Below are 14,139 nucleotides of genomic sequence, written 5' to 3'. Positions count from 1 at the left end.
AATGAAAGAGAAGAGTTATAACTCACCCAGGGATTCTTTATAGAGGATTCATTGACAAATCTCTTTTTGCTGCAACAATTTAAACCAGATGATAAAAATAGAAAGAAGGATGCTTGCCTGTTAAAGAAAAGATAAACGTGTCGCTTAATCAGTTAGAGCTTGTTTGAAAATCCGTCCGGCACTGCTGGCTGAACCTTCTCTCATAAACTAATGAAATCCAGTCCTCCCAACAAACACAGGCTTTTGTGGTTAATCTCTACGCTTCTCCCTGCCCGGGAGAAAGTCTTTACCAGTAAAAAAAAAACGTTCTGACTGATTTTAAAACTGAAAAAGCTTCTTCTGAGACGAGAGCTCGTCTCAAAGGCAGGCACAGGCGAAGTCACCCTTCCCGGAAGTCACGCTTGCTCAATATCTCAATGACTTTTGATAACATAGGCCATGGTATCTTGCTGGACCAGCTTGTTTGGTTAGTTGGGAGTGGAAGGTGTTGTGCTACAGTGATTCTGCTTTTACTTATAGGGCTAGTTTCAGAGTTGTGCTGGGTCAATATACCTCAGCCCCTTGTCAGATATGCGGTGGGATGCTCAAGGGTACATCTTGTCCCCAGTGCTTTTTAACATCTTTATAAAGTCGTTGGGAGTTGTCACTAAGGCATCTGAACCTAGGTGTCATTGATGTGCTGATGATATTCAGCTCTGTTACATCTGAGTCAGGTGTGGCCATGAAGTTGATGTCTGGACTGAGTGGTAGGCTGGATGAAGGCCAGTACACTGAAGTTGAATCTTGGCCAGATGGATGCCTCATGGGTGGGTTTCTTGGTTCAGAAAATGGGAAATTTGCTTGTTCTGGATGGGGTTGCACTCCCTCTGAAGGGGCAGGTATACCGACTGGGGGTGATTGTGGATCCATCTGTGTTAGTGGCTGCCCAAGTGGCTAGGAGTGCCTTCTACCAGCTTAGCCTGGTACACCCAGCCATGACTGTTTCTTGATACGAATGCCAACATAGTGACCCTGCATGATATCATCCATACAGAGAAATCCCTTACACTTGTCTTCGAATATTTAGTGAGTAAATTGGGGAGGGGAGGGGGACATAATAACTGTACCTTGTACTGCTTTACACATGACAACATTTCAAATTCTTTATGAGATGTATTTTTTTGTTGTTCACCGCCCAGAGAGCTTTTGCTAGTCGGGCGATCTAGAAATCCAATAAATAAATAAAGTGACCCATGCATTGGTAACTCCAAGACTCTATTATTGTAATTAATAGATGGTCATAATGGTGGAAAAGTCATGTACAAACACTGTTAAACAAAATAAACATAGAATTCAAAAACAGGTTGTCTCTGAGCGCACACACAACCATGATTTAAGGGCTGATCTTACAATCTTTTCCCAACACACGCACAAAAAATCCACTACTGTTTTTTCCGCCTTCATGCCATCCAATTGCCATAGTGTTGCAACTGTTGAACAGCTACCCAGAACGTCTGTTGATATGGGCCTTATTGTTGCAAGTTACTTTGAGTTTCTTTTGTGGAAAAAGTGACATGATGACAACAACACCAATTTGTTTGTTCCTTTGAGACCCAAAACTTATTTGCATGGAACTGTTCAGGCTGTTAAGTTGCTTTGTTAAGATGACATTCAGATGGAAAAGCAACAACTGTTTTTCCTCTTCCCTCCAGATATTATTCTGCTTTAAAAACTATGGAACAGCTAGAAAATACATACTTTCCTAGAGTTAATCAGTATCGGTTTTGTCAGATAATGATTGAAAACCTTCCAAAACTTCGTGAGGAAATTAAAGAAATTTCCATGTCAGATCTTAAGGACTTCCTAGAGAGTATTCGGAAGCATTCAGATAAAATTGGTGAAACAGCCATGAAACAGGTATGGTTGCTGAAATTTAAGCATATTACCCACAATTTATCTGCTCACTGGGCCTTACATAATAGAAGTGTGGCACAAACACTTTCCTTTCCACATGGATGCCTGATGTGCAATCTTTCTCAAGTTTTTTTCAAAAAGTAGTAATCTCATGGATCATACCTGTGTCATTAGGGACATGGGTGGAGGAGGGGCAAGCATCTCTACTATGCAAAGGCATGATGAATGTATGATATCATTCTGAGAAACTGTAATGCATGGTAGATTACACAACAGTTGCTTGGAATATAGAATAAAGTGTTTTTTGCCTTTGCTGTTTCTCTCCCCACTTTAAATGCTTTTTATTGAATTTATTTTAACAATAAAACAATATGAAATACGTAAAGTGTTTTATGCAAGTAAGTAGAGAGAGCAATCACTAATAGTCTCAATGCAATAAAAGTTAGTTTAGGTTAATTTGGGATGGAGCATCATGCCAAAATGAAAATTGAGAGGACAGGGAACTGTCAAATGTGGGTTGTGCTGAAAGGCTGCAAAGTAGGGTGGTGATGGGGAATGTTCAAGCAGATAAGCAGCTGGAGAGCTGCTGAACTCTCCCCCACCCCTGCACAAATCTTCAGCCACTTTTATCTCAATTGGGTTCCAAGATCAGAAAACCTGGAGGGGGTGAAGAAGCAGCAGGTGAATGAAGACTTCAGCATACACCTTCTCCTTTCTGCTTGAAATCACCCATCCCACCCACACAACATATTTTGCAGGTATTCAGCTACCTCTCTTTGAAGTTAGAGGTCTATCACAACGGTGCCTAGTTCTGCTCAGCTGAAAAGGACTGAGGTCTTTTGTGACTGTTGGATCCATCTGAAGAAAGAAGTCACGTCCTGCCTTCTGTTCCCTTAGTCATGTCTCGCCTTTGTTTTCTCAGGACCATAAATGAAACGTGTGATTTTTAAAAATTCATTGGTATGTTTTGCTAATACAGGCACAGCAGCAGAAAACCTTTAATACTGGTCTTCAGAAGCAGAACAATCTCCGTTATGGGAAGAATATGTATATAAATAATGATGGCATTCTGGAGCCAAGGAATGAAATTGTTTCAAAACAAAACCTTGAGGAGGAGGAGGAAGAACATGAAGATGAGGTATTTCAATCTCATATAGTTATCATTTATTTTAATTGTTCCTGTTGTACAGCTTAAGGATGCAGTCCTGAAATATGAAGCTTGCCAAGTGGCTTTCTGGCATAGATGGGGATCTTGGGGAGAGTCGCTCAAGGTGCTTGTGGTAGCCCTTTTTTTTTTTGAACAGGTGCTTTCCACATGAGACTTCCCTCAGTTTTAAAAAGCAATTTGCCATGTGAGATGGAGGTGGGGGAAGAAAGCTACTGGTTAAGGAAAATGGATCCAAGCCTCCTTGGGCTTGCAGAACTGTTTTGTGTAGATTCTGAAACATAGCTGCCATATTTTTTACCCTATGGGAAAAGAGTGGAGAAATTATTGTTGAACGTCATTCAGGTTTTGATCTGATTTTCATGTTTGTGGAAGAGGAGCATAAATAGAGTTGCAGTCAAAACAATAACACATCTAACTGCATTTCAGTCAAAATAATACCAACACCATAAACATATCAAATACTTAAAGAAAATATCACAGCATATCACAAAACAATTCAGTAATCAATGTCATATCAGTGACATGGTAATAACCATTGCTACCTAGCAAAATATCTGTTAACTCATCAAATAACATTACATTATACAAAGGAATTAAACAGCATTTTTATCTCTTACACTAAAGGTACTCAGTCCAACTTATTTAGCAGAAAACATAATTCTAGCTAACCAGAAAGCTTCCATCAACTACGCCCATCTACAGCTGTTTTCTTGTTCAAGTGTAAGTGTTCCCCTTGCAACAAAATCATGCTACTATGGGAGGCATATATCCACCACTCTCCTTTATGAGGAATCTGAATATTCACAGGCCTGGCTCCTTACCTTTTAAAATGTGGATTTTTATCAGTGGTGAAATACAGTTGGTGTTTCATGATTTTATCATTCTCCATTTCTTTCTGGTTCTTCTATGTAAAGCATAATTAACAGGCGTTTATCTGATAAGGTCACCTGTACGATTACCAAAATGGCAGGATAATGGGTCATGGTTGAATCTGCCTCCAAGCTAAATGCTCACTTTTTATTTAGCTTCCTGTTATGTCTTACCTTGTATATACCCAGTCGATCACTGCGATCTGCAGGCAAGGGATTCCTGCAGATACCATCTTAGCAGAAGGTCTGTTCCACACAACATAGGAAATGGTTTAGTATTGTGGCACCAACACTTTTGAATTCCTTCCCCTTAAATATTAGACAGGCCCCATCTCTGTTATCTTTTTGGTGCCTACTGAAGACCTTCCTCTTTCAAGAAGCCTTTTAAGTACAGACCTTATCCCAGTCTGTGTCTGTGCTGGAATTGCTTTTTAGTATGTTTTTTATTATTTTTTTTTAAAAAAGTTGTTTTTAAGATGTTTTATTTTTGAGATGTTTTAAGATGGTTTTTAGTGTTTTGCTCTTTGTTTGCTGTCCTGGGCTCCTTCTGAGGGGAAAGGTGGGATAGAAGTTTAATAAATAATAATACTGTTATGAGTTTATAACATTCATTTGATTTGAAGTGTAGTGGTATAGTTGACTGGATTTTGTTTTTTGTTTTTTGGACTACTTCATATAGGTTTTGACAGCTCATGATCTGGTAGATTTTTCTCCTGTTTATAGATGCTTGCATATTTATTCAGTTCTGGTATGTATTCTTACACTTTTGGTATCTTTTTTGCATTTCTCTCATTCTTTATCTAATTTTTGTGTGTGGGGGGAAACTAGACATGAATTTTCCTAAAACTGTTGTGACTACTTTAATCAAAAACCATGTGTGCCCTAAACATAATTTTGAGCATGCTGTTTTTTGCAAGCCACAATTAAGATCCTTTATTTCATATTAATTAATATCTGCACAGTTCCTCTGTACTTACAAGATTGTATTAATATATTCCCTTCTATTCACCAAAGGAGTTAATCAGAGATTGCCATTTATTAGGTGGCCAGGAGAGAGCACCTGTTTCTTTGACAGCAATAGGGCAACTGAAATTGCTATCCCAATTTCATTCCTTGTTTTTCCTTGAGGCATAATCCAGGTCCATTTGCTTTCTTACACTTCTAGCCTATCAGGGCATGGTTTCAAAGGCCCATGATGCAGCTACCTTGATGAAGTTAAGCACCCCCTGTCCACTTCTGCTGCTTTAAGTTCCTTGAAGGAAGAATGGTGGGATTTTAAAAGGAGTTCTTCTGTGAACACAAGGGCTTTTGATCCATTTGAGGATCCCGCTCACAGAAGAAGGGGGAAGGCATTTTTCGTAAATTCTCCTCACCTTTTCAGCTTCCCACACTCCCTTCCACCCCCTATTTCAAGGGGTCTTTCAATGCTCCACAACAGGGTTTTGCTGAGTGCAGGAGGAAGTGCTGAAGGAGGAAGAGGGAATTGACAAAATTTCCCTTCCGTGAGAGAAGATCCATTTGTAGGATTGTTGGCTCCAGCCTATTGTATGTTACAAACTAACACTTGATTGGTTCATGGACCACCTTCTTTGATGTAAAAAGTTTACCTAAGTATACATAATGGAATCCTAATGAATGTTTTGTTGATAATGTACATAAGAATAAATGAATTAAGGTTCTTGCATTCTTTTATATGTGTGATCATTAAGTAAAGAAGAGTAAAGAGTGCAATCCATCAAAAGTTAAATATATCTAAATCCAGTTGTGATTTCAATGGGTGAATTAAGCATAAGCTTAAATCTGTCCCATTGTAAGAAATAGGAATGATCTCAATCACTTGCCCCTGTAGCTGCTATTTACTTTGTGTGCTTGATACTGCTTCTCAAAAACCATAAGTGCTCCCACTAGGTAAATACAGTCCTGTATTTGCAGTTATTCTACAGTGGTTGTCCTTAGAACCACATCTTGTTCTGGACTGAAAATGAATACTCACATGGCATGGCAAGTACCTGCATATGTAGGTGTCCGTGCACTGCATTTGTTTTTACAGTAATAGAAAGTACTATAGGTCTCTTGATCTGATAATGTAAACCACCAGCTTAGCCTACAGAGCATTTTTAAAATGATCTTTCAATTCTGCATTTTGAGGAAGCCATTTGGGTGTACTGGGGTTTTTTCATGTTTGCCTTCTCTTACTATGGTACCCAACATACCTTTTTGCTTTGAATTTACTAATTAATAGAAACTTAAATAAGTAAGCTAATCACAAGAATAGTAAAAATGAAATCAAGCAGTTTGAGGTTTTTTTAAGTCTGCTTACATGCAGGTTACATTAAATTCTGTATTTAAAGATGAGTCAATTTTTGTTGGGATTTTTAAGTGGACAGATGGCTCTCTCTGAATAAATCATGATAAAAAAATCTTATATATATATATATAGTTTTAGTGTATTGCCTTCAAGTCGATTCTGACTTATGGCGAACCTATGAAGAGGGTTTTCATGAGGCTGAGAGGCAGTGACTGGCCCAAGGTCACCCAGTGAGCATCATGGCTATGTGAGGATTCGAACCCTGGACTCCCAGGTCATAGTCCAACACCTTAACCACTACATTTTACTACATTATGAAGAGCTCTAAGAATGAAGGGCCATTTTTTCATGTCATAGAAAACAGAAAACGACCAAGTATAGAGTGTAGCCATTCAATATGTGTCACAAAGTAGAAGTTAAATATTAAATAAAATCTTAGTAATATTAGTCATGAACCAACTGTCAAGGAGACTTAAAAGTATACCAGAAAAGGATTTTTCTCATTTTACCCAAATTGATATTCCTCGCCACATATATAGCTGCAGATATTGCACCTATTGAGGAAGATTATGCCATTAACACAAATGTCTGCTTTATTTAATATAAGCTCCAGCCTGTGTGGCACCTTTAAATCTGAGCACATTATGATATTTTTAAACCTAAATATTGTCACCTAATGAAAACTTAGCATTAAAAATAAATTATTATGTAACTAAAGAAATAGCTGGACTCTGGTGGTTTCTATTTTTGTCCCTCATGTCTAAAACTGCACTTCTGCATGATCTGGAATGAATGTTGAATTTCTGGAGTACTTGTTTAGAATATGGCCATGGTGCTTAGATGCAGAGGAATAAGAACAGAACTCAGTTCAGTTCATATACCAAGGTGCACCCATTTCCTTTTTCATACCAAGATATAATCAACTTCAGCTGTGTTGCATAATAGTAATAAATTATCTTTGGAAGCTTTAAACCTCCTTTATAAAATCATAAAGGAATTTCAAATAAACTGTGATTTACACTCTTGAGAATGGGAACTTCTTTTCGTTTGTAAGGATGTTTTGTTGAACAAATATACAACACATGCTGCAAAAACAACCATTTAAGTTTGACACAGTTTTGCATGTACTTTAAGAAAATGAAGTCCCCCCCCAAAGTATGTGTACATGTACATTTTTCCCTTTAGGGTGATGCAGACACATTTGAAAACTACTACAGAAAACAGAGAAGGAAACAAGCAAGACTAGTACTACAGCCACAGTCAAACATGGTACTTATTTTTTTTAAAAGGAGATTGGTCTGTTTTAATATACTTTTCATTTTGGTCCTTTAATGTACTTAACATTTCAGCTGACTTCCCTGTTAAATGTTTGTGTTTTTCTCCTAAAGCATGAAACAGTAGAAGGCTACAGAAGATACTTCAGTCAAATTGTAGGGTGAGTCTCAAAATATGTTGTCCTCCTAAGATGCATAGCTTATAGGCATTTTTTCATGGTAGCTTTTTGCTGTTCAATTTGTGCAGTGTTGATTTTCAGCAATGTTAACTGCATTTGTGCCTAACCCTTTGATTGCTGCCATACTGAGGACAGTTTCATATGTTTCCTGATGCCTGGGAGACAGTGGCTTGGAAAGAGCAAATAACTCGTGCTCATGCCCCCCCCATCCCATAATATTTTAAGCTTCCTTGAAAGTAAACCTTGGGTTTACCCCTGAAGTGGGATTTCAAGTGCAAAAACAGTCTATTCTTTTCCCTGGTCCCACAAGGAATTGTCACTCATGTCAGTCTACCATTGCAATATAGCAGAACACCCATGCTGTAGAGAGGTGCAGCTGTACAAAGAGCACCAAATTCAATAAAAAAATAAATGAAGCAGGCAAGCAAGCAAACCTTGCGGCAAGCAAGATCAAGTGGTATACAATCAAAAAGCCAATTTGGCTTGCAAATAGCAATGGCAGCCATGGTAGCCATGTTCAGACCTAAAATTAAGCAGAAATGTTTACCCTGTTTGCAGAAAGCTACAACTTGGAACGGTTCATATACAGTATAAATCTAGTGGCTTCCAAATGTCTTCAATGACACATCAGCTAGGGGCTAAATTGTAAACATTTGCACTAAACTCTACTAAGCTTTATGTTTAGTGCACACCTTAAGTTTAGTGCATACCTTAAGACTGTAAGTTTGGATAGGAGAAATAGCCAGTAGGGTCACAGAGTAGCTGTACAACTGCTTCTGCAGCTCAGTTACTAGCTTCAAGTCAAATGGCAAAAGGGTGACTTTCCCCGTTAAACACCCTCTAGCAACAAACCCCATAGAACTCAGTGAGAATATTCTCTTTTACAAACAATACTCATTTAAATCTGTGTGTGAGAGAGCAAGGAAGTCATGAAAGTGTTTTTTTTTTTGCTATGTATAATTTTAAGAGAACAATGATTATTCCACCTATCTATTTTGTGTGTGCTCAGTTTTTTTGTAGTAGAAGATCACATTTTACATGTAACCCAAGGACTGATAACAAGAGCTTACACTGATGAACTTTGGAACATGGCACTATCAAAGATTATAGCAGTCCTTAGAACTCATTCGGTAAGTGAGAAGGTGTTGTGAAGATGTCCTTAAAGTTAATTTACTTAAAGAACATTTGTGTGTATTTAGAGGAAGGGTAATGTTAAAGTGAAAAAAAAATCAGGTTCATGAGGGTGGGTTTTTTTGGTAATTAAAAATTGCTCAGATTTGGGGGACAGCCTGCCAAGCTTTTGTTTGTCCCAGCAGCATCAGGCTGTGAGCCACAGCTGTGGGCTATCTGCATAATCCTCCGCTGATTTACAACTCCCTGGGTCTTACAAACTGTGCCCTTAGTCGGGCAGTTTAGAATATGCAGAGTTAATCTGCTGTTATTATTGCAATCCGTCCTAATTAGTTTCAACTGACCTCTTCATTAGATCAGATTGAATTAGTTTAGCTCTGAAAGCAGCACCAGGAAATAGTTCCTAATTATCATTCCAAAACCCCCGTTTCCAAAATAAACTTCACCAGCAAAACCCTTAGAGCTGCCCCTTGGTACTTCTGTTGCAATGTAGACGTAATGCCTTGGATCTGTTTCCAGCCACTTGAAACTGGCACAGTGTTGTTAATTTAATATTGGCATTATTTGGTTGAGGAATCATTAATCACTATAATGTGTTTCATTTAATGATGTAAAGTTTTTGCTTAATTTGCCCATCTGAATATCTGTATGAGAAAGAGTGGAATAGCTACAATTGCTTGTCGCTGACAAAACGGTACTGTGGCAACCTGTGTAGCATGTGTTGTGATTAAAAATGTTCATTTCCCCCACTTGTCACAAAAATATATAGCCATAAAAGAACATTGTGATAGCCATTTAGGCCACAGACAGATGCTATTGGAGGTTGCTGATTCATACGGTCACCATAAGTTGTGATCAACTTGAAGGCACATAACAAAGCATTTGGTTTTAAGTAAGAACTTAAGAAAGACCTTTCTGGATTAGGCCAAAGGCCCATCTAATCCAACATCTTGTTCTCACAGTGGCCAAGCAGATGCCTGCGAGGAGAACTTGAGTTGATGCAAATTCACAACAGACACTGGGGTTTAGTGATTGGGAACAGGCTATGGGATTGTACACGTCTCTTACACCCCTGAACCCCTTTGGTTAGGTGAGAGATTGAGGGAGATCCCATAAGAAAGAGACCCTTTCTTGCTCCTCAGTTGCTTTTGGAAATGGAAGCCAGGGGCAAAGGGATGTGGAGAACACTCTTCTTGGCTGTTCTTCTAAATCTCAAAACCATGATCTTCTCCCCTCCCTCAAGTTGCTGCACACAGGGAGAGGTGGAAGTGGGTGGTGGATTCGTTGGAAGTAAGCATTACTTACTTCCCAGCAGGGGCAATAATGTTATCTTCTGGGTGATATTTTCCAATCTTCTGCGTGCTAAATAAATAAGCTTTTCTCAGAGAGAAACCTACCAAATAGGCTCAACAGAGGAAGAGAGCAAGAGAGAAGGATATGTAGGGGAATGGTCTAAATTAGTCCTCATGGAAACACTTAGCAAGGTTCTCTTTTGTCAAAAATATATGTCTCTGGCCAAATGTCGCCTCTGCAGAAGCCCTGATAGCCCAACTAGTACTTGTGGAAATCGGATAGAAAACCCATCATGACATTAGTTACCATCCCCCCCCCCCAAAAAGAAAAAGTTAGAATTTTTAATCCAAATAGCTTACTCGGGCATCAGCTGTGGCAACAGTCACAGCCCTGGGCTCTAACTGGGAGGAACGGCGGGATATTAATCAAATAATAAATAATGGCAACAACAATGTGGACAAACAAACCTCTTGCCCAGCCAAGCCTTGATGAAAATTGCTAAAGTGAGTTCAAGATTGCTGCAGTTTAAAGGAAGCAGCAGAAGCAGGTTAGCTCTTGCCGTCTTAATCATGATATATTGAAAAAAGAGATACTAGTGAGGACTGGTAGGGAAAGGGGGTAGTGGTGAAGCCTTCATTCCATTGGGTCACAGGCATGTTTCTAAAGGCACTCCAATTAGATATGGATGGCCTCCAGCCTGCAAATATTCCTTGAGTCTTCTTAGGGGGAACACTTCTTTCTCCAGTGCCCTCTGCAATCCTATTGCTCCTCTTTAATCCCTAAAGGATTGAATGAATGAGTGAAAGTGTGCTTCGTAATATCCCCTTTCCCAGCTCAGTTAAGTAGGTTACATTCATACATTACAGAGGGCTTTCTCAGTTGTGGAGCCCAGATTGTGGGAACACATACCCCAACATGGTTATTCTGCACCAACTGAAGACCTTCCTCTCTACTTTCACAAGGGTTTGAGTTAGCCAAGCCAGACTGACTACAAATGTACATCTGCTGCTCTGTTTATCATATGAGTTGGGTTTTAACTGATGTTTTAGCTGTTACATTTTAGTGTTTGTGTATTTTATTGTAGTTGTATCTTATTTGTAGCCAGTCCTAGGATCACAACTTAACGAAGGGCAGGATAGAAATGAAACAAAGTATAAAATAAAATAAGGGTTGAATTTCCACTTTTGGTTTTAACAGTCCTGAAGTGCCTTTTTATTATGCCTAACCAAAATGCCATAAAATAGTGAGCAAGCTTTTGCTCTTAATCAGGCTGGATTATAAGCAAAGTGGGGGTGGTAGGGGTAAAGAAAAAGAGTGGCTTGGTATTGAAGCCCTAATATCTGCTTTGGCCAAAAGTTCATTTTTGTTGTATAGTCGTAGAAGGATGTGTCTATCAGGGCTATGTCATGAAGAGTGCCTGCACTTCAGGATTTACCACTGTACCACTAGTTGTCTTAGAATGCCACAGTAATGGGTCTTGGCTATCTATCTCCACTCAGCATTGGCCCACTGGTAAAATTAATTGCTGACACAGGGATAAACATCAGCTGGATATCATCACAGGAATGAGAAAATGCATTTACTATTAGTTAAATTTTAATTTTTAAACTGCAATCTATGGTTTGTAACTTTCAGTCCTATTGCACTGATCCTGATCTTGTTTTGGAGCTGAAGAATCTGATTGTTGTGTTCGCTGATACCTTGCAGGTTGGTGATGTGTTAATGATTGAATTAAAATATTCTGTTTCAAGCATGTCCTTCAATGTGCGTTTGCATCCCCTTCCTTGCCCAGCTTACTTTAGCAGGTTCAAATCCATGACTTTAAGACCAAGCCTAGGAAATGTATGCTTTAAGACCAGGCGTATGCCAGGGATGTCTCAATGTAGTTCTAAAAATGTAAAGCGTGAATGCAACAAGTTGGCTTTGGGCACACTAGTTGCTTCAAAAGCAGTGAGAATGTTTTTTTCTGGCTGCGTTTGGAAGCAGCTCTGCCCTCAGATGGGCACACCTCCCTTTCCCACTGCTGACTTCAAACCTTTCAGGACTGCCAGCAGCAAGTGTTGGCCCAATCACTGTCTCTGCCTGAGCTACAGCAAAGTGTTTCCATTGCCACACCAGCAGGGGCAATGGGTTGATTTACCAATCAGTTAGGAAATCTGTCTGAAGCTGAATTTAGAAAAAATGCACTGGAGCTGATCCCACCAGGTTTTAGAGTAAAAAGGAGTGGAGTTTGACTAGTGTCATGTGCCCCCCATTTTCAGAAAAGAGAGATGGAGACGACACAACAATAAATGTGTCTCTACCCTCTATATTTGCAATAGCATGGGTGATACAGGTACTTTCATCAGGAAGCATGATTGGCGTCAGCTTTCTGTTGAACGTACTCCTGTTGAATGTGTGAAACGGCCATACGTCTTGCCTTGTATTCCACCTCATATATCCCCAAAATTCTTATTCCCCCTCTTTAATTTATTCTTAAAAGATAGTGGACTGAAGATAATTGTAGTAGTAGTTTATATAGTTCAAATAAAGTATTTATTTTCTTTCAGTTGCCCTAGTGCACAGTTACAAGAAATAAGAAAATCAAGTTTGCTTTATAATCAAATAATACATATTTTGTCAGGCACTGAGTAGATTGAAATCAGGGAGTCATTTTTGGACTATTTATAACAAAATTAACAGGGGCAGTAAAATAATATCTTCACAAGTAAATTTAAAAGGGAACTTTTAAATTTGGATAATATACTATGGAGAACTGGACAAAACTCGTCCCCTCCATCTTAGGGCACATCTATACCATGAAATGAAACCTTTTAAAAAGGCTTTAAAAATGTCATAGTTTTTCCCTAAAAAACTCAAGGAATTACAATTTTGTGAAGGTATTAAGATTTTTTTCAAGAGTTCTTTGTGAAGGGGCTAGGAAATATAAAATAAATTTCCTGCAGATTGATCCTATAATCCTCTCAGGTAAATATGTATGAAGCTGCAATCCTGTGGCTCTTTAGTTCAAAGGTACAACAGTAGCATAAGTTTTAACCTTACTTGAATTTTTAAATAGTTAAATTCATCACTTCCATTGCATTCTGAAAATCTTGAGTTCACACACACATTTCCCTCATTGTGGAAAGAAGTTACTGACAAAGCAAGAAATAAGCAGTGTTCAAATAAATGCCAAGTATTCCCTGTTCAATTGATAATGTACTTCTTTGGTGGAGGACTTGGAGAGTATATTCAAATAGTTAGGAACTAAGACAGCCTTATAGAAAATAATATGCCCATTATGTTGAGGCATGGAAGGAGGTAATGCAAGGAGGGCCCACATATTGCATAACACGTGTTGTTTTTTGGTTTTTTGTGGGGGTGGGGCGGGGGAGAAAAGGGTAGAGGGAGTAGACCCTAGTTGATAAGTTGGCAGCAACCACTATCACTAGTCTCTTCACTTTCCTTCCATGGATGTGGAAGCTGCTCTTCCACCATAATGCCTGCTCACATGAGACCTCCCTCTCATATGAGCTTTCTCCAAGCAATTGGACATCATGGTGGAGCACTTGGCTCACATGTTCTATAATCTGCATGGTGGAAGGATGCACCATTTACTACAAGAGCACCAGCACCAAAGGACAGGCCGAGCTAGAGATAGGTAACAATGTGGAAAGAGAAAGAGGGGAAAGGCAGTTGGGATGGGGAGATTGCTCCAAGTGTCCATTGATTTGGGGGAATGGTTGTGTGTGTTGGAATATATTTGCCAAGATACTGCTTGCAGGCCTCAAGTCTTAAAATAGTGCAGTATCATATCTCACTTATAGTGACAGCATCTTTTAAAAATACTACTTTTTTAATACTGTTTTCTTAGGGCTACGGGTTTCCTGTGAATAGACTCTTTGATCTTTTATTTGAAATAAGAGACCAGTACAATGAAACACTGCTTAAAAAATGGGCCGTGTTGTTCAGGTTAGTATCACAGAAGAAAAACCTGTTTCAAATTAATGTCAACCAACTTTGGCTATTCTTTTGATGGCTATAT

At 38.9% G+C, this 14,139-nt stretch overlaps 1 protein-coding gene across 10 annotated transcripts in view; it reads left to right on the top strand.

Moving 5' to 3' along the window:
- EXOC6 (exocyst complex component 6) overlaps positions 1 to 14,139 on the top strand; it is a 143,315-nt gene that overhangs the window by 38,123 nt on the left and 91,053 nt on the right. For all 10 annotated transcript variants that reach the window (XM_061635528.1, XM_061635532.1, XM_061635531.1 and 7 more), the window contains exons 6-13: positions 1,692 to 1,896; positions 2,873 to 3,031; positions 4,610 to 4,678; positions 7,424 to 7,507; positions 7,627 to 7,673; positions 8,701 to 8,821; positions 11,751 to 11,822; positions 13,969 to 14,066. In XM_061635528.1, coding sequence (XP_061491512.1) covers positions 1,692 to 1,896; positions 2,873 to 3,031; positions 4,610 to 4,678; positions 7,424 to 7,507; positions 7,627 to 7,673; positions 8,701 to 8,821; positions 11,751 to 11,822; positions 13,969 to 14,066 — 855 coding nt within the window. The remainder of the gene's footprint in view (positions 1 to 1,691; positions 1,897 to 2,872; positions 3,032 to 4,609; positions 4,679 to 7,423; positions 7,508 to 7,626; positions 7,674 to 8,700; positions 8,822 to 11,750; positions 11,823 to 13,968; positions 14,067 to 14,139) is intronic.

The sequence above is a fragment of the Rhineura floridana genome, chromosome 7 (genome assembly GCF_030035675.1).
Source record: "Rhineura floridana isolate rRhiFlo1 chromosome 7, rRhiFlo1.hap2, whole genome shotgun sequence".
Taxonomy (NCBI): Eukaryota; Metazoa; Chordata; class Lepidosauria; order Squamata; family Rhineuridae; genus Rhineura; species Rhineura floridana.
Note: the sequence above shows the minus strand (reverse complement) of the source record. Positions and strands in the feature narration are given on the sequence as shown.